The sequence below is a fragment of the Pseudonaja textilis genome, chromosome 2 (genome assembly GCF_049901715.1).
Source record: "Pseudonaja textilis isolate UNSWEBS1 chromosome 2, rPseTex1.2, whole genome shotgun sequence".
In the NCBI taxonomy this organism is placed as follows: domain Eukaryota; kingdom Metazoa; phylum Chordata; class Lepidosauria; order Squamata; family Elapidae; genus Pseudonaja; species Pseudonaja textilis.
This window is the reverse complement of record NC_141991.1, coordinates 142653839-142681810: the sequence shown is the minus strand read 5'-3', so window position 1 is coordinate 142681810 and position 27972 is coordinate 142653839. Positions and strand designations below refer to the sequence as shown.

The 27972-nt window shown below is 41.6% G+C and overlaps 1 protein-coding gene across 4 annotated transcripts; it reads left to right on the top strand.

Moving 5' to 3' along the window:
• Positions 1-632: 632 nt before the first annotated feature.
• Positions 633-27972, top strand: CXXC1 (CXXC finger protein 1). 4 transcript variants are annotated; one of them, XM_026711378.2, is made up of 16 exons: positions 658-784; positions 1419-1534; positions 2989-3089; positions 5134-5276; positions 7788-7946; positions 8111-8137; positions 9454-9603; positions 13241-13348; positions 15172-15356; positions 16257-16464; positions 20040-20150; positions 22923-22972; positions 25613-25709; positions 26290-26442; positions 26722-26872; positions 27405-27972. In XM_026711378.2, the coding sequence occupies exons 1-15, from the start codon at positions 782-784 to the stop codon at positions 26866-26868; spliced, it is 1758 nt and encodes a 585-aa protein (XP_026567163.1). In that variant the 5' UTR covers positions 658-781; the 3' UTR covers positions 26869-26872; positions 27405-27972. The 4 variants fall into 4 exon arrangements, with proteins under 4 accessions (XP_087781700.1, XP_026567164.1, XP_026567165.1 ...); XM_087925574.1 differs by lacking the exon at positions 8111-8137 and having other exon boundaries at positions 633-784; XM_026711379.2 differs by lacking the exon at positions 9454-9603 and having other exon boundaries at positions 657-784.

Genomic DNA, 27972 nt, shown 5'->3' with positions numbered 1-27972 from the left:
TATTCCCAGATTTGATAAAATGGGATATGCTATTTGATATTTTCATTCAATGGGATAAGGTTGCATACAAGCACCAAATCAAACAAATCAAAAGGCAGGTGCTTTTAAAATATGTTAGCATATATTATGATGACTGTTTATATCAAACGGTATCACTACTTTGTTAGTCGCTTTCTTTTGTATAATAAGAACTACCACTTGTTTCTTGAAACTAAAAGCTTAGTTGAGCCTGGATCAACAATCGCATAGGGAGACTTCCTAACCTTGGTCCTCCAGATGTTTTACTAAAATCCTCATCATCACGGGATTGCCTCGGTCATTATGAACGGGTGAGAGTCGTAGCACAGCGTTGGAGTAATGGCTATGGGCGACGGAAAATGTAGCTGTACCCCGCTTAAGACAGTCCCAAGGTTGGGTAAAGGTACGCTTCGTATAAAGTCTAGCTGTCTTCTCCTCTCTCACGCTCCGAAGAAACAGATTAAACAGATCTTTTTTTCCATACCCAAGGAGTGGTTAGCACGGTCATTTTGCCTTTCTCTCCTACAGAGGGCGCTGATTATTCTGGTGGTGTGAATAATTCTGGAATCCGTCCAGTCCCGCCGGAAATGGCTGCGAGAAACGGCCATCTTTATAAAGGGCAAAAGACATCGAGCAACCAGGATGTTATTTTGCTCTTTGAGCGAATGGTAGCGGAAACGAATACGACAAGGCCACCTGCCTTCCTGTCGCCTGGCTCCCTTGTCTTGATTCAGAAGAAGGGAACTGGCCGAGCGGAGAGATCATGGTGAGCGCACAAAATCGTGACGGCTGCATTCGGGTCGCATCTGATCCTATCAGAGCAGGGCCGTTTCACGGCAAGGATGTCGATCGAAGTCGGACAGGCAGGATCCCGGCCGTGGAAGAGGAACGGGGCGGGGGAATGGGGGGAAGAAGCAGAGTCGTCCGGAGTCTCTTCCGAGTCCCCCTCCACCCATTAGTGAGTCCCAAGGCTGAGTGGGTTGACCAAGGGTTGGAAACTGGGCTCTTTAAGTTTTGCAAAGAAAATGGGACTTATCGGATCTGTGGGATGAGACGATTTGTCCGTTGAGCCAGACTGGTTTCTTTTGGTATCAGCCGATTTTAAAAGCTGGATAAGAGGATTTTCCAAAGCTTTTTTTCTTTTTCTTTTTCTTTTTGCAGCCCCTTTTGTAGGGGGCAGAGGCTCAACACAATTGGGCTTCCTTGAAATTTCACCCGTCTTGTCGCATTCAGAGATAAGATCTCATGATCTCCCTTTATCCCTAGAAAATTTTAAGATTTTCCATTGCTCGATTCAAATACTTGAAATAGTGCAATTTAAAGACCAGAATTTCCTTTTGCTAGCTGCTTATAATGGCCATGTCATCGTTAATTCTTTCTATTTTTTTCCTGGAATTCAGGATGAATTTTCTGACCCTGATTTGGCAGTTATGGGTGAAGAATCAAAATCTGAGAATGGAGAGAATGCTCCTGTCTATTGCATCTGTCGCAAACCTGATATCAATTGTTTCATGATGTGAGTATTGCTGGAAGAAATAGAAAAACTTGGTACTGTGAGCTCCTTCACACCTTAAGAGGTTGCATTGAGGATGGCAGCCAGGCAAAACCCTTCTGCCAGTATGATATGCACTGATTTATTTCAGCAAGGTCTTCTGGGACATGTTCTTTTTAAAAAGTTAATATTTTTAATTATAATAAAGTTGTTAACAACTTTGCTCATCCTGGAGTATACTTTTCAACATAAAGATATTAATGGCAGATTAAAAGGGGAAGATGAAAAGGGCAAGAGAAGATGTTCTTCAAAGAGTAAAAAGGAATAATAAAAAAGAATATTCTTTTGAATGAAGTATTTGTGAGGGCAAGTTACTCGATAGTTCTCAAATATTGCTAAAAATTAGTAAAATTAGTAAATAATTAATATTAATAATAATACTAATCACAGTTTAGATTGACTCACTTTTAAAACATATACCCAGAGGTTAAACCTTGTAAGAACCCAAAAAGTATTGTTAGATGATGCCTGGGGCACACACAGGGAGCATTGATACTGATTGATACTGTCTGGTAACTTGAGAGGAATATTATTCAATAGCAAGTGAATACCATTAAATTAAAACAGTAGTTTTAAAATAAGATTAAAGTGAATGCACCACAAAGCAGTGTGACAAATGTTAAATGTCTTGTGAAGTTATTATGAATTTAAGATAGGAGTCATTAGGAAAAGGCCACTATATGTGATAGAGCAGAGATGGGCAAAGATTAAGATGATAAGATTTACTTTATTTTGCTTTTACTTTTATTAGTTTGACAATGTCTGTAGGTTGCAATATGTGGCTCACCTAAAATTAATGAACAGAATGATTTGGATCATTATGCTGAGCCTGGGAATTTATTTTCAGGACCAGAACTTTTAACTTTTCTGACATTTCTGATTTTCCCTTCAAGTGTTCTTCTATATGAGGAGCTTCAATCAGGAGAAAAAAAATAGTCTGTGCATCCATTATTAGATATTTGAGAGCTAGAAGAAACTCTTGATCTTCTGAAGTTCAGCTAAATATTTATTATTCAACCTTATCTCCCTCTTATTTGCCCCTTTCCAATAGAAGATGCTATGCTTTTTAAGAATTCCCTATTATGTACTTAGTTAGAACCTGTTTGGTTAAGGCTTCAGGGTGGAAACTGGGAGACCTTGAGTTCTAGTTTTGTTTTAATTGCAAAGCCAACTGGGTAACTGTTGGCTAGTCACTTTCTCAGCCCTAGGAAAGAGGCAGTAACAAAGCACTTCTGAAATCTTGCCAGGAAAACTGCAGGGACTTGTCCAGGCAGTCACCAGGGGTCAGCATTGACTTGAAGAGATACATACAGTTATATTTAAGCAGATGAGTTTTGTCTGCCAGTGTCTTTTACGGATTCTCAAATGCATAAGAAATTTGATTAATGAATCTTCACTGTTCTTTTTTCTCTCTCCAGAGGCTGTGATCACTGCAATGAATGGTTCCATGGCCACTGCATTAACATTACTGAGAAGATGGCAAAAGCAATTCGGGAATGGTACTGCATGCAGTGCCGAGGTAAGTTTAAAATCCTGTTTGTGTGTGTGTGTGTATGATAAATCTCTGTCTCATGAAGCATATATGGATATGTCCTTAAGTGGTGTACTAGAAACTTAGAATTTATAGGGATTTTCCCCTCGAAAGTTAATATTTAAAATTTCGTGGCAAAACATCCTTCAGTAGCAAAGCTTCAGTAATAAATCAAAAAGAAAACCACCTTCTGATCTTTGAATCTATATAGCAAAGCTTTTTGTAGAATATAAAAATACTTCAAGAATAATTGTTCTATATAATAACTAAGACTGACTAAGTGCAGCATAGCTTGAACTGGTAAAATGCAGTTTCCAGATGGCTGGCTGGGTGACTTTAGGCCAGATGTTAGGCCAGTCACTCTTTCTCAATCTCCCCCCCCTCGGTTGTTGTGGGGGAAATAGGAAGAGGAAGGTATATAATGTATGCTCAGCCCTTTGAGATACATACAAAAAAGGAGGAATAATAATAACAACAATAATAATAATAATAGCAGCAGCAAGAATTTTAGAAAATACATCAAGAAATTGCAGCTTCTTGAAATAACACCAGAACTGCAGAACTGCAAAAAACTGTGCTACTTGGAACATCGTGCATCTTAAGAAAATACTTGGTTGATACTTAGGATGCTGACAGCACCCTGTATCAACTGTTAGCGCCAGTCAATTATATTTGTGATACATTTTTAAATGTTCAGTTGACTAAGTTTTGTTTAAATAATAATAATAATAATAATAATAATAATAATAATAAAAATAATAATAATAGTGATACATTTAATATGTTCAGTTGACTGTGTTTCATGTTTAATGAATAAAAGAGACAATATTTGTGATACATTTTAGATGTTTAGTTGACTGAGTTTCATGTTTGAGGAATAAAGTAGATAGTAACAACAACAACATTGTTTATGCGTTGCTTTGAAATGCAGGCACATGAGTAAAGTAGCATGGAGCTGGAGAACTTATCCCCTGAATTTGGGAGAGAAAACAGTAGAGGTGGTCTTTGACTTATGACCACAACTGAGCACAACATTTCTGTTGCTAAGCGAGACAGGTGTTAAGTGAACATTGCTCCATTTTACAACCTTTCTTGCCACAGTTGTTAAGTGAATTTGGCTTCCTCATTGATTTTACTTATCATAAGTTGCAAAAGGGGATCAGATGACCCCGGGAGATACTGCAACTGTTTGTAAATATGAGTCAGTTGCCAAGTGTCTGAATTTTAATCATGTGACCATGGGGATGCTGCAACCGTTGTAAGTGTGAAAAAAAGGCCATGGGTCACTTTTTTCATTGCCATTGTAACTTCAGATGGTCACTAAACCAACTGTTGTAATTTGAGGACTACCTTACACTTTTGCTTTTTATCACCACCATCCCCCAACCTAGTATGAATCCTAAGTAAACCAGGCAAAGTGTAAAGCATTTACTGTGGAGGGTCAAGTTTTTTTTATAAAATACAGAAACAAATGATACATACATTTGGTATATGTGAGGCATGGGAAAGCAACTAATCAAATAATAAAAGATATTGATTAGACATGAAGATTCTAAATATTTTACAAGTGGCAAATTTATGGGTTATAACATTCCCTTTCTCAGCTGCATTTGTTTCTTTCTTAACACTTGCAAGTCAATTTAAGGATTTCCAGAATATTCTCCCTATTATTTAGTTGCTAAGAAAGCTAATTCTTCTCTCCTACCCAAAGAAATGGCCTTTGATTAGAGCCCTAAAGTTAGAGGAAGAGTGTATACTGCCATGCTAAAATACTAATACCTATAAAAAGCCTTAAAATTCCAAGCAACAAATGAAAATGATCTTAGCTTCCTGCTATTTTATTTCTAAAGGAGGAGGTATGTCCCAGCTCTTCATTATGCTTTATTTTGGGTAAGATTGCTTTAAGATAACAGTCTGTTTTTCCAAGTAACGCAGAAAAGCGTACATAGTGTTAATATAAAAAAAAATTCAATTACATTCAGATAATTTCTTTGTTATGTATTCTCATAACATAGATTGCTTTCTCTTGCAGAGAGAGACCCCACCCTTGAAATCCGATATAGGCACAAAAAGTCCAAGGAAAAGGACCGTGAAGGTGACCGTGAACGTGCTGAAAAAGATGAGATGCGTGTGAAAGCCCAAGAACTGGCCCTGGAGCAGAGCCGCAACTCCAAAGTAAGGGGATGGGATGCAACGGAGATCATGTCATCTTACAAGGCCTGGCATTCTAACTCCAGAATGTTGACGTGATTTGAACTGTTGGGTTCTAGACTAGTATATTGAAGCAACTGCCTTTCCTAACAGTCATGGTCAGGCTGTTTATTATCATTTCTTAGATTTACATAGCCACAAGATCGAGATTTGATGTAGTCAAATAGGTAAATACCATACTTAGTTTCTAGCTACTTGGTGACCCAGCTGTTCTTCCCTTTGATGGGAGGACAGAAAGATGAAGCCATTTAGAAGATTGTAGGACAGTTACAGATACCTGAGGCCAAATTGCATTTGTAAATTCAAGGCATTCCTTTCAGTCTGTTTAGTTAATACGCTAAATCAGATTCTCTTGAAATTTTCCTTCCCTTTCCCTTTGTTTTAATGCTTAAAACAAATTATTGTTTATTTCCCTGGCAAAATTATGTATTTTAAATGAGATGTGCCTCTTTAGGGTATATTTAAAGAGCTAGTTTAGGGTAGTGGTTAAGGTCTGTACTAGAAACCTGGATAAAAACTTACAAGTTCTAGTTCTCCCTTTGGCATAGAGCAGGGGTGGGCAACTATGGCCCTTTTATGAATTATGGACTTCAACTCCCAGAATTCCTGAGCAAGCCATGCTAGCTCAGGAATTTTGGGAGTTGAAGTCCACAAGTTATAAAGGGGCCATAGTTGCCCACCTCTGCAATAGAGGGTCACTCTGTCTCAGTACAACCCACCTCACAGAGTTCCTGTTAGGAGGAGGAGGAAATGTTTTGTATGCTGCCTTTAGTTGTAGAAAATAAAATGGGGATATAAAATTGAATAAATATCAGCTGGGCAATATCAGTTGCTTTTGTTAATGTTTAATGTTTAAGCATCTTCGATTTTCCTCCTGTGTTCTTTCTACAAATCTGAGATTAATCATAAGGCCCTTTTGAATCGTGCACAGTGGAATAAGAATCGTGAGATTTTGACTTGTGCAATTTTAGAATTTCCTTTATATAGCCTACATTAGGGCTTTCCATTTTTCCCCTTTAGTTGAAATCACTTATCAGAAAGTCCTTTTCACCCAATATAGATAAAATACCTTTAAGCCAATGTAAATGTCCCTGTTGTGCTTGGAGTAATGTGTTTGTGAGTCATTACCCAAAGAGAAACCACTTTTACCCAATTCTGGATAATTTACCCAGGTTTGGGAAACACTGGCCTATACGGAATGATGTCCTGGCAGTTGTTTTATAAAATGCAAAACGTAGAAATGATAAGTCAGCAAGACCATAATGGGAAAGTTTAAAAAGCAGCTTTGAAAAGACTGAAACCATCATGTTTGTTTCTCCCTATTTTCTAATCCTGTCACTTTTGATCTAAATCTAGGAAGGTTTTATCAGAATTGACAAGCACTAGCTCTGTATTAGGGAAAGCTGAGTTCTGCAACTGAACAGGCCATGTTTACTTTTAATTGGGGGTGGGGTATCTTCTAGAAGCTGCTAAACAACTTCCTGGCATTCATAGCTATAGTCTGAGCATGCCCCTCACTTTTACCTAAAAGAATACTAATTCTTGTATATACCATGTTTCCCCGAACATAAGACCTGGTCTTATTTTCTTTTGGCCTCCAAAATAAATACCAGATCTTATTTGGGGGGGATGTCTTAGCTGCTTATCTTAGGACCACCGCAGGCAGATCTCCCACACCCCCACACCTGTCACGCCGTTGTCCAAGTTCTGCGGCTGCTCGTGGCCAGATGCTGTGTGGCTTGTGCTGGTGCCGCCACTCGCAGCAGGTTGTTGTATCACGCCATGCGCAGTGGCACAACATGCCATGTGGTGTCTTGCTGTGAGTGGCGGTACTGGTGCAACATGCCATGTGGTGTCTGGCCATGAGCAGCTGCAGAAGTCGCGGCGTGGGAGGTCCTGCTGCCACTTGCTGCACTGATCATAATAAAACAGCAGGAGGAATAGAAAGAACTGAAAACTGCCCAAAGAATCTCTTCTCCCCACTCTATTCTGGAGAGGTGAGCAACCTAAGGTCCCCAGGCACCATTCTCATGACTCTGGAGGCACCTGTGATGATGGGGGTTGAAAACCGGTGGCACATTTTCCCAACACTGAGTTGGGATATAGTTAACAGATTTACTCTAAATGAGGGTTAACGTGCCCTGCAAAAACCCTTGATTTGCCAGTTGATTTTATTCCTTCCCCCAGTCCTCTTTCCCAACCTACTCATTACCATTATTAGCCAAAAAATATTACGTTCATGAGAAGGTTGCCTCTTCCTCTTCTGTTTACACCCCAAACCGAAGGGATGGAACTTACTTCCACATAAACGTGAACCGGAGGTCCTTGCCCGTGATTAATCTTGAGTCCGTGCTTGTGCATCCTGGCTCTTTTGAGGAACACAGTGATGGGTTTGGGACTAAGCCAGGGACAGAGCAGATGGGATCCCTCAGGTGCAAAGCCCTTCTCACACCTGTCCCGTGTTCTTATTTGCAGCAAATCAAGCGCTCAGCCCGCATGTGTGGAGAATGTGAGGCCTGCCGGCGCACGGAGGACTGTGGGCAGTGTGACTTCTGCCGGGACATGAAGAAGTTTGGTGGGCCTAACAAAATCCGTCAGAAATGCCGCCTGAGGCAGTGCCAGGTTCGGGCTCGGGTGAGTGTCGTGGTGGGCAATTCCCTGCCCTGAGATCATTGCATGCTTTCTCTAGGGGGCACTTTCTTGGCTGCTCACTCCCAAGGGGCAGCCACCTCGAATTTGAAGCTGTTGGTTGTGTGTAGCTCACACGTGATTTTTTTTTCCCATTCTTTTCTTCCTAGGAGTCCTATAAATATTTTCCAGCTTCGGTAAGTTTCCTTTTTCCCTCCAGTTTTTTTTTCCCTTTACTTTTTGCTTTTTTCTTTTTTTAAAACATCTTAACAATCAGGATTAAGATAATAGGTGAGTGCTAAGTTGGGACTCCTGGGATTTTTTTTTTCCCTAGATAGGGAAGCTTGGCCTATACATCCAATACAATGAGGTGGCGATAGCCTAGAAGTGGTGGACTGAACTATTTGAGATTGTGGGTGAAAACTCATCTCTTTTGCATACTGGTTACACCCTTTCAACTTACAACCTTTCATTTAGTGACTGTTTGAAGCTGGAAAAAAGTGACCATTGTTCACACTTAACGACTGATGCAGCGTCCCCATGGTCACATGATCAAAATTCACTTGGCAACTGGCTCATATTTATGATGGTTGCAGTGTCCCTGAGGTCAGTGGGGAAGCCAAATTCACTTAAAAACCGTGTTACTAATTAAAATAGCTGCAGCGGTTCACTTAACGACTGTGGCAAGAAAGGTCATAAAATGGGGGCAAAACTCAACTTAACAACCGTCTCGCTTAGCGACAGAAATGTGGGCCTCAATTGTGATCATAAATCAAGGACTAGCTGGTACATAGCACGTGCACTCATGTTCATCTCCCACTTAAGAGAGAAAACCAACACAGCAAGGAGAAGGTTCTTCCTCTGCCCTACTTTTGGGGGTTTCCTGACTTCTTGGGTTTTTGTGGTCCTCTTCTTCCAATCCCAAGTAAGGCAACCACTGTAATTCCTATTGCCTTTCTCCGTTCAGTGCTGCAGTCCACCCTTTCGTCTTATTTCCACCTCATTCTGCTGCCTGTATAGATCCGGCTTAACACCTGGGTTCATATTTGGAAGGGCGGGTGCTCGAAGACCCAGATTGCATGCATTTCTGTATCGTATTAGGTGGCAGGTTTTGCTGGGCCATTTGGCCTTGCTTCTTTGAGCTCTTAAGCCTTTTCTCCTATTATTATTATTATTATTATTATTATTATTATTATTATTATTATTATTATTATTAGGTTTGGGGATTGTTTTTTTTTTTTGCTGCTCGTGCTTTGCCGCTTGGCATTCAGCAAGCCCCGTTTTCTCTGTTTGCCACTCTGTGCCCAGGAACAGAAGGGTATGTTTGCACTGTCTTGGTGGTGCCTGGTGCGCTTTTGTGAAGCCAGGCAGATGGCTTCTTTAATGCTTTCCTCTCTCTTTCTCTTTTCTTCCCCCCACCCCTTTCTCCCCCCACCCCACCTTTTCTTCTCTCTTGCTACTTTCCCCTCCCACCCCCCTGCTCTCTTCCCCCCCTTCCCCAATCGCTCAATAGATGTTACGGGGGCGGGAGGATGATCTGCAGATGCTAAAGGAACAGCTAGAATCGGCTGCCACACCTGAGCCTCTGTCGGATGATGATCTGCACATAGACCCCGATTTGTATCAGGAGCTTTGTTCAGGGGCCTTCGATGATCAGAATCTGGTGAGACCTATGGTAGACCCATTGCCTTGGGATTCCTAGGTCATGTTGGCAGGGTCCTGCTTGCTTGGGTAGAAGAACCTTGCCCTAGGATAGTGCATGCCCTGGGGCCCCCTCCCCATGTCATTCGGAGTTGGGGAAGGACATCCCCGAGAACTCTAGCTAAATGTTTGGCTCAACATTTCATGTGGGACTTGACCCAGGTCCTCAGCCTTTAAAGCTCCCCGCTTGCCCATTTTCGACTATTTTCTTGAGCCTTGTATCTTCAGTTTATTCTCCAGCAATCTTTTTTGCCTTGATTTTCCCCTTATTCCTTTCATCTTCTCCCTCTGATTCTTCTACCCTGCTTCCTCTCAGCTCTGCTTTTCTGCTGACTACTTTCTCTCTCTCTCTCTCTCTCTCTCTCTCTCCTGGCAAAAATTCCCAATTCTAGGCTTTTTTTGCTTGCCTGCTACCCTTTGCTTAACCAGCCATAGGTTTTCTCGTGGACGTTTCATGTCTCTCACAGAAGCTGCGCTATTGATCATTGTTCCATGGACAGTTCTTCCCCAAGCCTAGCCCATAACTAAGAATATTTGTCAACGGTCAGAGAGGTTAACTATTGCTTTGCCAGACAAGCTCTTAAATTGCCCATTTAATTTGGTTTCTAAATTATTTCATTTGCGTAATTTGGTTTTTTTTTTCAAACTCTTGTAGAAAAGATGTCTATGGCATGCTTACCTGAGTCTGTAGTGGGAAGTGCAGGTGGCCATTGGGTCCGATCACTTGTTCAGCAGCTGTTCAAAGTTACCAACAATGCTGAATGAGGAGATTTAGGGCTGATCCTCAAAAGCCACGACAGCATCGCCACAGTTATTTGATTGCAATTCAGGCACTAGGCAATTGTAATTACGATGGTTGCAGTGTCCCCTGATCATCTTATCACTATTTGTGACCTTCCCTGCTTATACATGCTGGCTTCTGCCAAGCAAAGTCAATGGAGAAGCCTGGCAGGAGTTTACAAATGGCAGTCACGTGACATTGTGGGATTCATTTAATGTCTCCAGCTGGAACTGCCATTGTAAGTTGGTGTGTTTACGTGATATTGCACTTTGCAACAGCATCATTTAGAGACGATGTTCCCAGTCTCAATAACTGCCATTAATCAAGGACTAAGCTGTATCATAACCTCTGTATACAGAGAGCTGTAGTGTAATAGGCACTAAAGATCCATTTGTTTGATTGTTACAAATGGCCAATCTTTTTTTGCTTATTTGATGCTGGGTTAAGCATTTATTTGAATGAAACAGTACCACGCATCTTAAGGCATAATACGGTAATATACCTTTGTTAGTTAGGTGCTCTATTGATGTAGCTCCAATATACCGTATTTATCGGCGTATAACACGCACAGGCGTATAACACGCATCTTCATTTTAAGAGGGAAATTTCAGGAAAAAAATAAGGGTAGCTCAGAACATCACGTCACGACGCTGCGCCGCCGCTAGGCACTATTGGGAACGGGATCCCTTAAAGAGGATTCCGCTCCCTGGACATCGGCGTATAACACGCATACATCATTTGCCCCCTATTTTCAGGGGGAAAAAGTGCGTGTTATACGCCGATAAATATGGTAGCTATTTCTCACTTACCTCCCATTCATTCACTGACCAAAGTTATGGTGGTGCTGAAAACAAATAACTTCATAACCTCTTCACACCCTTTCAGCATTCTTCAGTCATGTGATTGCTATTACAGTCAGTGTGCATTGTCTTATGCCTGACTTATGGGTTTTTGTTACACACACACACACACACACACAGAGTGCAGAGCAGAGAGATTGGAGAAAAAGGGATTGCAAGAAAGTAAGCTGTTTGTTCTACACATTGAAAGCGGTGTGATTCTGCCAAGCAGCCCGATGCCGCAGTAGTCTTTTGAAATCTCTTCCTCTCCGGTCTCTTTCTTCTGAGAAGGAGTTGGGGAGAAAAAAAGTAAGTGATTTCCGTAGGCAATTTCTTCTTGTTCTGCCCTTCCTCCCAGAGCAGAAAGATTGGAAAGAGATTTCAAGAGAATGAGCTCTTCTATATATTAAGAACATTAGATCACATGGGTAGTTCAAGTCTGAGAACTGCAGATGTGCTAGGCCATGGGTGTCAAACTGCAGCCCAGATGCATCACGTGCTGGCCCTGTTTAGCAAAGGGGGAAAAAAAACCCAATACGTCACGTGATGCTGCGGTAACGCGAATTTGACATCCCTGTTTACAGCTTATTCTCCCGAAATCTCTTTTTCTCCAATCTCTCCTCTATGGGTAGACGGACAAAAGAAAAGCAACCAGTTTCTTTAGGCAATCACTCCTTTGGTTGATCCTGTCTCACCCACGGAGCGGAAAAATTGGAGAGAGATTTCAAGGGAGTAAACTCTCTCGAAAGAGAGAGTTTGCTCTTTTACGCATAGAACGCTGTATGATTGCACTGGCAGTGAGAAAGGGTGAGGCAAAGGGGAGATTGGTTGCTTAAATGGGTTGCTTTTTCCCCTCCTCCCCATAGAGTGGAAATATTGGAGACAGGGTTTTCAAGAGAGTAAACCATAGCCTGTTGCTCCCATCTCTGGGCTAGAGTGCAATAACATTGCTTTTAGTGTATAAGACAGTAAGCAGGGGCACTCAGGCATTCCAAAGACAGGGGAGTGGCTAGGAGGCAAACTAAAGCTAAAGGTGTGGAATTGAGTAGTCTTGTCTCTGTCTAGTTGGAAGTCACAGTCACATGATTTCCCAATTAGTGGCTATTTTACTTACTTAGAGCTGCTGATCCCAATTAGAGTTGTTAAGCAAGGACTACAGATTACAGATTAACAAGAGTTGGAAGGGACCTTGTAGGTCATCTAGTCCAACACCCCCGCCCGCCCAAGCAGGAGACCCTGCACCATTTCTGACAAATGGCAGTCCAATCTCTTCTTGACTATTTGTATAACAACAAAGCACCTAACTGGCAAAGGTATATAGTTTCCATGTCTGTTGGCCATGCTAGCTGGGCATTTAAGAGTTATAACTCAAATGCGTTTAAAAAGATCCTAGGAAGCTGCAAACAACTTATGCGAATAGAGTGACTCACAGAGTGAGCCCAAGGCAGATGTAACACTCTTAATGTTTCCCATAAAACTGGGGGGATTTATGGTTGCCCCCAATAGAGAAGGTTGCTGAATTTCTACTCAAGTTGTGATGTCGTTGTGTGCTTAACTAATAGTTTAAAGGTCAGCAGCATTGACTCCTAGGCCAGATGTACTTCCCTTTCTGAATGCCAATCTTTATGAAGAAAAAAAAAACCCTTGGATTGTCAGCATCTGTGACAACTTGGCCATTAACGGAGCTGGAGCATGTAGTTTCATGTATTAAATACATGTCTATTTTTCATTTTCATTGTTCTTTCTTTAAATAATCCCAAAATGTATTACCCTGGTGTCTTTTTTTTTCTTTTCTTAAAGTGATTCTATTACATAATAAGTTGCTGGCCAGAGTAATAGAATTACAGGATGTATTTCCTGAAAGAAGAAATGGATGCAAGGCTGACTGCTGTTTGACTTTTCTTTTAAAAGTCTTGTGCTGGAAATCTTAATCTCCTCCCCCCTCCACTTTTTTTTTGTCTTATTCCTTTTTTTTTTAGCCATGGCTCAGTGACACAGATGATGTGCCCTTCCTTGATCCTGTGTTGCGGAAACGTGCAGTGAAAGTGAAGCATGTCAAGCGCAGGGAAAAGAAGTCAGAGAAGAAGGTAGGCACCCAACATGGCAAGCGGACAAGATGGGAAGTGGGATTTTTTTAATGTGGAAGGTTACACTCTAAAGCTGTAATCTCTTCCACAGTGTGGCTTGCTTTATGGTTTGTGAGGGACCTGTTTTTCATTTTTGTCCTCCTTGGTTTAAAACAGCCAAGCCCAAGACATCAGAAATGGAAGAACTTCCTAGTTAACTTATTTATTTGTTAGATGTATATCCTGCCTTTCATTGAGGAGCTCAATACAGCAGGCATAGTTCTTCATCCTTCCCATTCCCCCATCCCCCCTTATAAACCTTATGGGTTATAAACTTTATGGGTTATTGCTGAGCTGAAAGTGAGTGACTGACCCAAAGTCAACCAGTGAATGTCCATCTCCAACCCCTAGTCAAAGGACCAGCACCGGGCCGTGGCATGCCAGAAACTGAGCTGCGCGAACAAGCAAACCTTTCTCTCTCTCTCTATATATATATATTCATTTACAGACTTGTAACAGTTTATTAAAATAGTGATCTGCATCAAGTTTGAGATAGAATGACAAACTTGAATTCTTCTTTAGGACCACTGTGACCCAGCATGTATATTTTTGGGGGAGGGAGGTGGGAGTATGGACTGGATGATTTTGAGTAACAGGCCAAATTTGACTCACAGGCTATTGGTTGCCAACCCCTTGCCTAGGCAGTGGTCTGGGAAAACATATTAAAGAATAATATGAGTCGTTTGATTTTCGCCTAGCGTATTTTGTGAGCTCAGCCAATAGTAGTTGATTGCATAACGTATAACATGAACAAACCATCTGGCATAATATGGGGAGTAGGCCACTGCATTCTTGTCATGACAAGAGCATTGGATTTGGTGTGGGGAGAGCCAGTGCCAAATCCCCACCTAAACTGAAAATCTTTGGATGACTTTGTCTGAGTCATCATCTCTTAGCCCGAACTACTTCAGACTGAAAGAGGTAGGGAAAGATACCATCTGCTTTCTGAAGGAAAAGCAGAATGTTGCATAGAAACATTCTTCCCCATCCTGCCTTTAATTGATAAAAATACAAGAATTCCCCCCTAGCAGTTCGAAAGCATGCAAATGCGAGTAGATGAATAGGTACCGCTTCGGTGGGGAGGTAGCAGCATTCCATGCATCTCGTCCTAGTTATGCTGGCCACATGACCATGGAAGCGTCTTTGGACAACGCTGGATCCCTCGGCAAAGATACTGAAATGGTCACCACCCCCAAAGTCAGAAATAACGGAATAGGGGAAACTTTTACCTTTAGTCATAAGGGAGATGCTAAAGTGAATAGGTGATGGTTTGTAGCCTTCTTTTTGTTTTAGTAAGAAAAAGGTGGAGAATCTGGGCTTCCGAAGTCCAGGAATTAAATTGCTATATATACTGAGTCTGAAATAGTGTTTCCTGTTTAGATCAGGTCAGGACCCATCCAGCCTAGCCAGCCTAGCTCAACCTCATCTACTTTAAGATATGTGAACTTTGGTTCCCAGAATTTCCAGCAATCAGAATCCATGCTAGCTGGGGAACTATAGGAACTGAAATCTACACCTCTGAAAGTTGATGAGGTTGAGAAATGTTGAGTCTGGCCTTGGTTTCCAGTTTCAACTAACCATCTGTTGAATGCACAAAACAAAACAATAATATTAAGAAAACAACAACCATGGATGCCCAAGAAATCTGAGTCTTGAGGCTGAGAAATGTGGCCTTCATATTAAGAATTTTCTCCGTGGGGGAAAGAAAGGGACTGAAAAGTGGTTTGATTGCCCTTTGGAGTTCTCTATAAATATGAACCCTCTTTGTGCTTCTTGCTCTGCAGAAGGACGAGAAATACAAGCGACACAAGCAGAAGCAGAAACACCGTGACAGGTCAAAACATGCTGAACGAGTGGATGCCAAAGATCCTTCTTCTTTACATCAATGTCTGGGCCCCGGCTGCATTCAGGCTGCCCGGTCAAGCTCCAAGTACTGCTCCGATGAATGCGGAATGAAGTTGGCAGCCAAGTAAGAACTATGTCTCCTTGGCTCCATTTCTCCTCAGTGTTTACTTTCTAGTGTAGATTAAGGGAGCCGGAGTGAGACGAAAGGGTAGGATAGATATTGGTAGTGAAATATGGGCATTTCCCCCCCACCCCTTCCAACTTCAACTCTATGGAAAGGTAGAACTATGATGAAACTAAAAGGAACAGTTTTGAGAACTAGTGTTATGATAGAAACCACCTGTTACGGTAAGAAGAGCACCTGGGCATCTCTGCTGCCAGTCTTTGGTGTGTAAACTTTTTTCTTGTTCCCATGGCTTGTCTCTGCTGTAGACTAGGACAACGGGGAACTATTTTTTGTAGTGCACAGAGAACTTTTAAAGCACTTTTTCCTTCTGCACATATAAAATACATTCATGGCTTTCTTTCTTTGAAAGCGTCTGAGACACTTGCTGTTCTATTATGCCTTAAATCAAAGGTCCTCAACCTCCTGTTGGTGGCATGCTCGAAAGCTGGCCATGTAAACACGCAAAGCCCTATCTGTGGAATGCAGGCAGCACATGCCTCCTCCGGCCTGCAGAAAAACCTCTCCATGGAACCATTTCCTGTTGCCCAAAAGGTTGGGGGACCACTGCCTTAAATAGTCCCTTCCAAGCTTATGATATCCTTGAGCAGGGGTCTTCACACTTGACAGCTTTAAGACTTTTGGACATCAATTCTCAAAATTCCTTCTCCAGTCATGTTAGCTCAGGAATTCTGGGAGTTGAAGTCCACAAGTCTTAATCTTGCCAAGTTTGAAGACCCTTGCCCTTGAGGCATATGAATTGAGTAGAATAATATTATGCTGTATTTGATTCCTGCTCTTTCATATTGACCTATGATCCTTCCTTCCTTCCTTCCTTCCCTCCTTCCTTCCTTCCTTCAGCCGCATCTATGAGATCCTCCCACAACGCATACAGCAGTGGCAACAAAGTCCATGTGTGGCAGAGGAGCATGGCAAGAAGCTGCTGGAGCGGATAAGGCGGGAGCAGCAGCAGGCCCGGCTTAAGTTACAAGAAATGGAACGCAAATTCCATGAATTGGAAGCTCTTATTGTCCGGGCTAAGCAGCAGGCTATCAAGGAAGATGAAGAGGTACCTGGAAAGTGTGGAGGAGGAGGAGACAGAATTGATGGACACCATCTTAGAACAGATAGGGGAGCTTGGATATAGCTAGAGCTTTTAAGCCTCTTAACTCCATATACTTATTTTTCACCCATGCAGCTTAGATTGTAAATCATCCAGAGTCATAGGTGGCTGTAGAAATGGAAATAAGTAAATAAATAGACATACATTCACAAATACTTTAAAACATCAGTAGCTTGATTTAAGCCACAGAGGAAATGCTGTTAAAAGATAGGAAATCTATCCTCTTATCTTGACAAATTGGTTAATGAGACATCAGTTGCTTTAGCTGCTACTTATTTTGCCAGTCCATTGTATTTGTCCTTTTGCTTATTTGTCCGTTTGCTTATTAGCATCATTGGCTAATTTGGGCTGGCCACACTTGATAATTCTAGGTTGAAGTTTAAGTGTAATGGTGAAACTCCTGACCATTTCTGTTTTTAACAGTGCACAAATGTAGGAGAAAATAGCAATAATTCTTGTTAGAGTACTAGCTAATACTGGATATTCTTTTACGATGTTCTCAAGCATGTAGGACACAGGTGTCAAACTTGTGATGTCACGTCACCACATGACGTATCACTTTCCACCCTCTTCGTTAAACTGGGGGTGGGCATGGCCAGCGCATAACGCATCTGGCCCACAGGCCGTGAGTTTGACATCCCTGATGTAGGAGAACACCTGCCCTTTTACTTCCTAAGCAAACATTCCCCAAATTATATTGACAAAATATGCTCCAGTATGTGGAGTGTATTGAATTGCCTACTTCGTCCTTTCTGAGGTGAATTGTGAGTGGAATTTTCCATGAGCCTGAACCCATTATGTGCTGTGTGATATTGCTGCAGCACTTAAAGTACCCTGAACTTTTCAGCTTCCTGGCTGGGAGGACAAAAAACAGTGGGCAGAACGCAGTGAAAAACAGGTCAGTAGTGATGTGGCGGCAGATACCTAATATCTAATTTGAGAAAATCGGACAGATTTCTCAAGGCTGATTTGGAGCAGAATTACCATTGCCTATTGAGAAGTGTAATTGGAAAGAAATGGACTAATTTACTAGTCTACATAATGCCCTGGAGCAGGGGTGTCAAACTGGCAGCCCACAGGCCAGATGTGCCATCTGCAGGCCACGCCAACCCCAGTTCCGTGAAGGAGAGAAATGTCATGTGATGGCAACGTGAGTTTGACACCTGTGCCCTAGAGAGTCAGTCTGGCATCTTGGTTAAGGCACTACTAGACTAAAAAGTAGATGACGACGAGTTCTAGTTCTCCCTAGCCTCAGTGCCAGTTGGATGACTCTTGTCTAGTGGCTCTCTTTCAGCCCTAAGAAGAAGGCAAAGGCAAGCCCCTTCTGAAAATCTTGTCAAGAAAATTACAGGTAAACCTCGGGTTATGGCCATTTGTTCAGCAACTATTCAAAGATATGACAGTACTAAAGGAACGGTAGTTTCTACTGGTCCTTGAAGTTCTGGCAGTGTCCTTGCAATCACATGATCAAAATTCATGACCGCAGGACGCATGGAACTCCCTCTACCTGCCTATCTCTCCACCGTCTCTATCCATTTGGCTGCCCTGCACTCCACCCACCCTCTCCTGCTGCTGTCCCCAGCTGATGTTTGCCATATATTTTTTCACCCTGCTGGCCTGGGATCCAAGACCTGGTGCAGACCCAGTGTGTGCATGACAAGGGCAGTGGGGCCTCGTCTGCCCATTTCAGTATCTTACTGGGTCCGGCAGGCAGCAGTGCTGGAGGAGGAGCCCTTTCTTCCACTGCCAGTGTGAGGTGTGATAGTCTGCAGAAAGTGGAGAGTGCAGTGGGAGAGGATGGCAAAGTGTGGTGCAACTTGGTTGCTTGGGAAGGCGACTGTGGCTCCCCAAGTGAAGGTGGCTATGGGGGAGTCACTCAGGGTGGCAGCAGAACTGGAAGAAATGGACAAGGATTTCCCAGAAGCGCTGCCTATACTTCGCACCTTGCGTTGGAAAAACTCCCGGTGAGCTGGTCTGCAGGCTTCTCCTTGTTGGAAACGTCTGGGCCTTTGTGAGGCGGCTTTACAAGAGGGAGTCTGTCAGAGAAGGCCTGTTGGTCCTGGGCTTGCCTCCGCCTCTCTTTGGAGACCACAGGCCAGATCTCCAGGAGCGCTTCCAACGTGAGCTGCAGAGGATGGCTTACACCTTATCCCCATCCTTCTGCTTTCTTCGGTTCTGCTACCAGCCTGAACAGTATCTCCTGCACAGCTGCCACCTTCACCTAGGCAGCCACTGCTGCCTTGCCTGGCAAGGCAGCACATTAACTCTTGCTATCCCATCTTGTTGTGCTCACCACAGTCTGTGGACTATCGCTTCTTGCTATAATGGCAGAAGACTGGGCTTCTCCTCTTGCAATGCTACCTGCCTCCTCCCCGACTGAGCCCGGCAAGCGCCGTTCGGAAGACGAGGCTTCACCACCCTGCCACACCCACTGAGTGCATTCCTGGTCTGCGCCCTTGCCCAGGACCTGGATTCTGGATCAGCAGTGGGAGGAAGACAGTGAAGTCAGCATGGGATAGTGAGGGTCATAGCAGGGGCAGATGGAATGCAGGGTACCCAAAATGCAGGGAACTCCACATCCACCTAGGTGGAGGTTGCCGGGAGTGGGAGAGATAGGTGGGGGGTAGTAGTTGTAGCAGAGGCAGTTGCACAGAGCAGGAGAAATGTGAGGTCCTCGCCTAATGACTGTACAGTCTTGGCCTAACAGCTGCAATCTGGATTGCTTGGACTGCTGTTGTTAAGTCACATAATATTGTGTGTAACTTTCACTTTGCTTACCAGTGGAAATTCCTGTTTCAGTTAGGGTCATAATCCAAGGACTACAGGTAGTTGTCAGGAGTCAGCACTGACTGGGAAGGTGCCTGTACACAGACAAACATTAACACCCCACCCCCCCACCCCCATAAGGGGCTTAATAACCTGGTTCTGCAAGTTTGGTTGGGAAAATGGCAAGATCTACATATAGTGCTTCATGATAATATGATTTGTTTAATTAGTGTTGTGTAATATTATATTTTCCCACCTTTTTTAAAAAAAGAGATAATTCAAGATAGTATACCTAACATCCTGCCTCCTATTTTCCTCATAACAACAATCCTGTGAGGTGGATTTGGCTGAGAGAGAGAGAGACAGAGAGACAGAGAGAGACAGAGACAGAGAGACAGAGACAGAGAGACAGTTGCTCAGCTGGCTTTCATGCCTGAGAAAGGTCTAGAACTTGCAGTCACCTGATTTCAAGCCCAGCATATTCGTCACTACACGAATGGCTCCTCTTTAAGGCTTAGCTTTCTGAGTGTATCCTGATCTGATTTGTTCAAGAAGCTGTACTAAAAAAAACAAACCACCTTCTCACCGCCTTATGCATGACTGCCAAAGCATAATTGTCTGTAGTTGGGTTGTTGCCTGATTCTTGGTGGTTCCTTGCCTGGTTTGGATTAAAAAGTTCTGTACATATATAGGATAAGGTGCTATTCTCTTTTCTAAAATTCAATTTATTGTTTTGACCTCTGCTTGTTTCTTAGACCAGTGAAGGAGACAGTGATGACACAGATTTGCAGATATTCTGTGTCTCCTGTGGCCATCCCATCAACCCCAAAGTTGCCCTTCGCCACATGGAAAGATGTTATGCCAAGGTATGTCGGTTTTCCCAGCGCAGCTTCAGTGTGCTATTGAATTGCATTTTGAAGGATTTAAGCATTGCATAAGTAGTTCTCAAGTTGCAACTACCCATTCAACGACATCTAAAATCACAACGTTGCTGTACGAGGGGGGATTTACATCCGGTCTGCAAAATTTGCAACATTGCAACATCCCCATGATCTCCATGCAAAGTCAGTTGGGAACCTGATAAGAAAGGTAGCAAGTCGCTACCTGCCGCATTTTCTTCCATGGAGCTCCACTATGGGATATGAGATTCCGTGGGATATCATGAGCCGTGGTGGCACAGTGGTTAGAGTGCGGTACTGCGGACTACTGCTGCCACCTGCAATTTGGCAGTTCGAATCTCACCAGGCTTAAGGTTGACTCAGCCTTCCCTCCTTCCCAAGTCGGTAAAATGAGGATTGTTGGGTGCAATATGCTGACTCTGTAAATCACTTAGAGAGGGCTGTAAAAGCATGGTGAAGCGGTATAAAAGTCTTAAGTGCTATTGCTTTCATATTCTGTAACAAACTCCTGCTTACTTGTGCTCCCTAGTGCTTGCCTGCAGCCCTTGCTGCTCCCTCTACTGTTCTCATTGGTCTGGTACTCCCCAGTGCTAATGTGCTATCTTTGCCAGCCTGCCAGCAGTTCCTATCACGCTGGCCTGCCCACCTGCACTCCCCAATGTCTACCTGCAGTACTTCCATGACAGAACCTCCTGCACACCTGGGACTCTTGCCTCTTCTTGCTTAATAACCTTTGGAGTCCTGGGATGGTGATGACAACTGGGATTTAGCAATAGTAATCCTGGACCCAATTGCCATCATCATCTGAGGACTACTTCTACCCAAACCCTAAGATGTTTTCCTTGCTTTGGGTTAGTACGATGTGAAATATTGAGAGGAATCAGTAAATGGACCATGATTTATTGCTGAAGTTTTTAAATGGCAACTGTGGCTTAGTAGGATTTGCCAAAAATAGCCATATGCTCAGTTTCGGTTGCCTTTTAACTCACAGCTTTCAGAACCACAGATAATATATAAGCGGGATGGCAACAGTAATCATATTGTTAATGATTTTTTAAAATAAGGATCAGAAACATTCCTGTTAGCTATGTTTGTATGAAATAGTTGTTTGCAGTTCTCTTAATCATTCTTTATTCAGCTTTAATACAAAGTGGTGTATGATGGTGAAAAACGTTTAAAAACATGGGAAAAATATTTGAGAAAAAGGAAGAGTATTAATCAGTTAAATGAGTATTTGAGAATGGAAGATGCCAAACTACCACAATACGAAAGTCCAGGTATTTATAGTTGTAGCTTCATGTGATTTATGAAGGCAGCCAATTATCATTTATGCAAGCAATTTTATTAAATGAAGATAAATCACTATTATTATTCCCCCCAGATTGTATAATTAAGGCTTCAGGGATAACATGACAGAAAAGATTATCTAACCTTTAGGAACATGCAAAATGTCCATGCATGGAACATTTTCAGATGGTGAAACAAATGGGGATGTTGAGGGCAGGTGTGATTTATTTAAATGTTTATATGGCTGCTCATCTTAAAACTCTGAACTTTGGACAGTCAACTATAATATAAAACATCATACAAAGAATAAAAACAAGACACAATAAAAATCGATTGGGGGTAAATTGGGGAAGAAGCCAAGAAGTGGCTGATAATGAAGGAGTGAAGGTTACAGCTAGTGTGTGTCAATCCTTCTGTTGCCATGGCAGGGGCTATATACCTAGAAGGGTACAGGTAAGTCCTCGACTTACAACAATTCATTTAGTTACCGTTCGCAGTTACAGTGACACGGAAAAAAGGGACTTATGACCGTTTTTCACACTTACAACCATTGCAACATTCCCATGGTTACGTGACCAAAATCCAGGCACTTGGCAACCGGTTCATATTTGTGACAGTTGCAATGTCCTGGGGCCGTGTGATCACCTTTTGCGACCTTCTGACAGAGTGACTGGGGAAGCCAGATTCACCTAGCAACCAAGTTGCTAGCTTAACAACTTCAGTGATTCACATAACAACTGTGGCAAGTAAGGTTGTAAAAGGGCAAAATTCACTTAACAAATGTCTCACTTAGCAACATAAATTTTGGGGCTTTGTTGCGGTTGTAAGTCAAGGACTACTTGTATACTGTAATCCCACCTCCCACTTGTCCCTCAGTCTTCCGATCACCTTCCTTCCTCCCTGCAACTGCTGCTGATAGTGAAGCTGTATATCTCCTTTTCCCACTTGCTCCCCCACTAGTCTTCCCAATACTTTCCCTCCCCTCCCTGAATTGCTATTGATGGCTTATTGCACCGTACTCCACTGGCCTGCTCACCTCCAATCTTCTCCCTTCCCCTCTGCTGCTATTATGTTGTCAGTGCCTCATAAGCACACAGGTAGCCCTCACTTAATGGCAACTTTACCTGTACTTCCATTCCCTGCTATCCTGTCAGAGCTGAAGAAACTTCTTGGATGAGAAGTGAAACATCTTCAAAGGGGAAAAAAAAACCCAGGGCAGTCGGGTTCCTCCTGAAAAAGCACCTTTTGGCTTACTTGTACTTCCACTTTTGAAATTAACAAAATCTTGCAACCCTTTTAAAAACTTTGCATGAGATAAGTAGTCTTCTGAGTTTTCATGTTAGGTACTAACATTCACAATATTGACTAATGTTTCCTCATTTAACGATGACTGCAGTGTTTTTCTTCTATTCAGACTTTACAACTGTGCTTTACTGTTTCTTCCCTCTGCAGTATGAGAGCCAGACATCTTTTGGGTCTATGTATCCGACACGTATTGAAGGGTAAGAAATCTGAGTTCATTGCTATCAAACACTGGCCACCCACTCTTTTCTATTCATTTGAGATAAAGTATATCTTTCCTCCCTACTTTAATCTCCTGAAAAGAAGATGGTCCTAAAGTTAAGACATCCCCTCCCCAGGAAGAATAAACAGCGGGGAAAACAATACAAGTCCCTCTCCTTTAGGATCATCTTTAAGGAACCTCTTTCTTTCAGATACCTATATTTCTCTTATAGAAAGACATCCCCCCCCCCCGCTTCAAACGAGTATATTCATCCAATTGTATTTCTTCTCCTTCCCAATGCAGTATAGCCTTATTGCATTGCCATTCTGGTGTTTGTTTTTTGCTGTTTCTGCTGGAATTATGATGGGGCCTGTGTATATATTTGTGTGTGAAATTGTTTATAAACTGTCTTCACTGTTATATAACCACTTTGAGGGGAACAGCAAGTTAAAAAAAATCTCTAAAATTCCTAGGCTTAATTAAAACTTGTATAATGCCGTTAGGAGAAGTCATTGACAGTTTGGGTGAGGTGTCATCAGTGTTCAGATGATATCCAGTTGTACACTGCTATCCCAAGTCAGACTAGGGATTCTGTGGAAAGCTTGAATTGGTGTCTGGAGGTTGTCAGGATCTGTATAAGGCAAAATAAGTTCTTAGGCTGAATTATTGCAAAGCCTAGTTGCTTTTTGTTCAGCATTTGGGAACACCAGTCCCACTACTTTATTTTGGATGAGGTGACAATCTCTTGTTTGTGATCTGGGGGTTCTCCTGGATTTGTGGCTGCAGCTTGAACAGATACAAGCTGTGTGTTTGTGTTGCTTGCCCTACCTTGGCTGGTATGCTAATTATGCTTCTACCTCGAGCAGAATACTTCAGCCACAATAATGCATAGTTTGGTCATTGCTCAGTTGGATTATTGTAACACATTCTTCTTGGGACTATCTTTGAATACGATCCAAAACCTGATTCAAAAGGTTACTGTTGATGAGATAATCCTATCACAGTAGATTAATGCCACAACTAAAGTTGTTGCAATAATTACAAGAAGGTGTCTGGAACCAATTCAAAGTGCCAATCTATGAAACCTTACATAGTATATCAGCTTACATTTTGCTTTGCCAAGGTTAATCTGACTGTGCGGTAAGAACATTACGATGGGGATATAGACCAAGTGGCAGGCATTTCATGTCTTTTTTTTGTTTGTTTGTTCTTAATCTGTAGTTTTATTCTGTCATACTCTGCTCAGGTTGTAGATGGGGATGAGCTATAAAACTTGTGAATGAAATAAGTCAATAATCAAGCTAGCAAAGGTTATAAAAAAAGCAGAAAGTGTACATATAGACAAATGAATTCCAGTAACAGCAGAATTCAGTCTCAATATAAAAAGCATGATGTGGCAACAAGGCAAGGAAGCAGGTTGCCAATACAGGTTGTCCTTGACCACGATTCAGCCTTGGAATTTTGGTTGTAAGTTGTGGTCGTAAGTTGAATCACGGTGTGTGTGATTGGACTTGATTTTACACCCATTTTTACGATGGTCATGAAGCAACTGACTGCGGTTGTTAAGGAGACCACATGGTTGTAAATCCAAATGCAGCTTCTCTAATGGGCATTTTTTTTTGCTGAAAAGCTTTGGAAAATGCAGTTGTGTGCCTTGTAAATGCAAGCTATTTTTTTCCCCCCATTTTTTTTAATTTTTTTAACAAACATAAACGCAAAACATAAAACCATTTTTCCATTGTACAGTGTGTCAGTTGGTACATATCTTCTTGTGCACAATATCAACAGTCTTTCCCTTCTAGATACATTATTAAAATTCATATTATATAAATCAACTATGCATATTATATCATATTATTATTAACTTCTTATTGGACTTTAATTGTAAATTCATACCATCCTTTTCAAGCAAATTTCAACTTTTACAAAACCTAGTTCATAATACCATTCATTTCATTATAGTCAGTTATAACATATCATTACATTGTCTTATCTTTATTATAATATTGTGTTTATATTGTATTGTATTGTATTGTATTTCCTTATTTTCTTATTTAACCATTGATAAAATAAATCCCAAATTTTATAATACTCTTTATTGTTTTGCTCTCTAATTGCTAATGTCAATTTACTCATTTCTGCACATTCCATTATTTTCTTAATCACCTTATCTTCTATCGGAATTTTTTTCACTTTTCCAATTTTTGGCAAATACAATTCTAGCTGCTGTCAAAACATTTATAATCAAATATGTCAATTCTTTACTATATCCTTCAGGTAAGATACCCAATAAAAATATCTCTGGTTTCAAGTCTATATGCTGTTTTGTCATTTTTTTCCAGCCATGTATGGAAAAAATGACAAAACAAATGACAAGCACCCAAAATGTGATCATATGACCATGGGTTGGTGCAGCAATCATAACTTTGAGGATGGGTTCTAAATAACTTGTTTTTAGATTATCATTAAATGACCAGTCATACGATTGAAGATTACTTCTATATACGGATAGGAAGAGTACAAATGGTTGGTACTAAATCTTTGCAGGCTTTTTAGCTTAGGGGAAAAAAAAAGTGGGAGATGTGTTTGAAGTGTGTAAAATTATGCATGGTTGTTGTTTTTTTTCCCCCCCTCCTAGAGCTACTCGTCTTTTCTGTGATGTCTACAACCCACAAAGCAAGACATACTGCAAACGTTTGCAAGTCCTGTGCCCAGAGCATTCCCGTGATCCAAAAGTAAGCACAGAATTGAATTTCTTTTGAGGGGCCAGGGTAGATCTTTGTGGAAGTTAGCCACTGTCAAAATTCAGTAGAAAAGTACCAGTATGTAAAGTGGGCTCCGTGTTTCTGCTAACAGCGCAAGGAAAGTGTAGACTGCCATATATGGTTTTCATTTCAGAATAAAAATAAGTTTTTTAAATCTTAGGATTTAAATATTTTATATTTTGTGTGTGGTTGTGTGTGTATATATGTATACAGATACACATATACATATACATATATAAAGATACAGACTTGTACCTGTACAACTAAGTTTCATATAGATTCTGGCAGTATCTGTTGAACCCTTAACTGGGGGCATGGTCGAGTAATATTTCCCCAGATTAGGAAGACTGTACTGTCCAGAATAATTTCTTCAGATTAGGAAGACTGTACTGTTCAGAATAAATGATCAAGTCTGTATCACCAATACTGTTAAAATTACATCTTTTTCTTAGCTGCCTTTGGGGTGTCACAGGATGGGGCGGTATTTGGTCAGGGTAGATGTAACTCTCGGTTTCTCTTGCTGAATCTTGACTCGGACTTTTTCTTGTAGGTTTCGGCAGACGAGGTGTGTGGTTGCCCCATGGTAAAAGATGTGTTTGAGCTCACTGGAGATTTCTGCCGGGTGCCCAAACGGAAATGCAATCGGCACTACTGCTGGGAGAAGTTGCGCCGGGCTGAGGTGGACTTGGAGCGAGTGCGTGTGGTACGTTCAGGATCTTGTAGGAACACAAAGGCTTAACCTTTTGTTAAACATTTATTTATTTAAAAATAACTTTATAAATCAAACAACTACCCTCTCTAGTCCAGAATTTTTCACATGGGCTGGCATCAACTCTTCAGCTTTTCAGCTCCAGATCAACATGGAGATGTCGAGGAGTGAACAGGGAGCCTTCTCTATATATAGACCTGTTGAAGAAATAGTTTTCCTGGGATTGATCTAAGAATGGGGATAGTAATTTAGGATGTCTTTATTCACTGGCAGTGGTACAAGCTGGATGAGCTGTTTGAGCAGGAACGAAATGTTCGGATGGCTATGACTAACCGGGCTGGGTTGCTTGCCCTCATGTTGCATCAGACAATCCAGCACGATCCACTGACCACAGATTTGCGCACAACTACTGATCGTTGAGCTGGTGAGTTAATTGTCTTGGTATTACTCCTGGCTTTTGATTGGGAAAGATTGAACGCATACATCCAAATGTTTAAGGAATTCAAAGAAAGTCTAGGCCCTAGGACACGTCTGGATGCCTCCCTGAAATGGAGAGAAGGACCATATGTGTATATTTATCCTACATTTCCTTATGCTGCTGGGAGGGGTCTGGAATATACAGTATGTAATATCCATTTTAGGGATAGTGTGTATTATACCTGATCAGATCAGCCATTGATATAAATCTGAGCCCCGAGAACTGATTAGGCCAACTTCTTAGGGCACTGAAAATAGAATTAACAAAATAAGATATTAGGGAACATCAGCTGTAATTCCTGGCTCAGCTAAGATAGTGAACTCACACATTATGGCAAGCTATAATATGGCTTGTTTTTTGGTTCATATTTGTGCAGCAAATTATTGGTTAATTAACAAACCATAGTTAAAAGTATGGCAACACATAAATCCAAAATCTAAACTGATTTTCTTACCTTGATATATATTATTTTTTGCAGGTGCTTTCTTGATTGCTGATGAGGCCTTCATTATTCAGTGCCAACTGAACCAGAATCTTTTTAAATTATTTTTCTTAATCTCCTTTTTCATTAAAACTGTCTGGTCTTAGCCCACTCTCCCCATCACTCCTGTAGAATCTAGTTTTCCTTGATCCTAATCTCTGTGTCAGTATTATAGCCTTGCTGTGAACAGTCCTTTTTTAATTATTTTTTTACATTATTACAGTTCTAAGATAGAAATCTGACAATAGGGTCTTGGAGAAAGGAATGTACTGATGGGTCTTTCTGGTTTTTTAACCTTGCCTTTCCCCACCTTGACAATAAATATTTGGCTCCCACTGGCTTGGAATGTCCTTGCCATTGAAGCAAGATTTGCAGCAAAGATCTTTATAGATAATAGGTTCCCATTGCCTTTCTGTGTAGCTTCTGTTGAGAACCTCGAAGTAACATTAGAGGCTGCTGTGATTTGAGCAAAGGAGGGCAGTCTTGCACAGATTTACTAGCCTATTGTGTGTTCTACTGCCTGGAAGTGAAAAATTAAAAACTAATAAAATACCCAGAAATATTA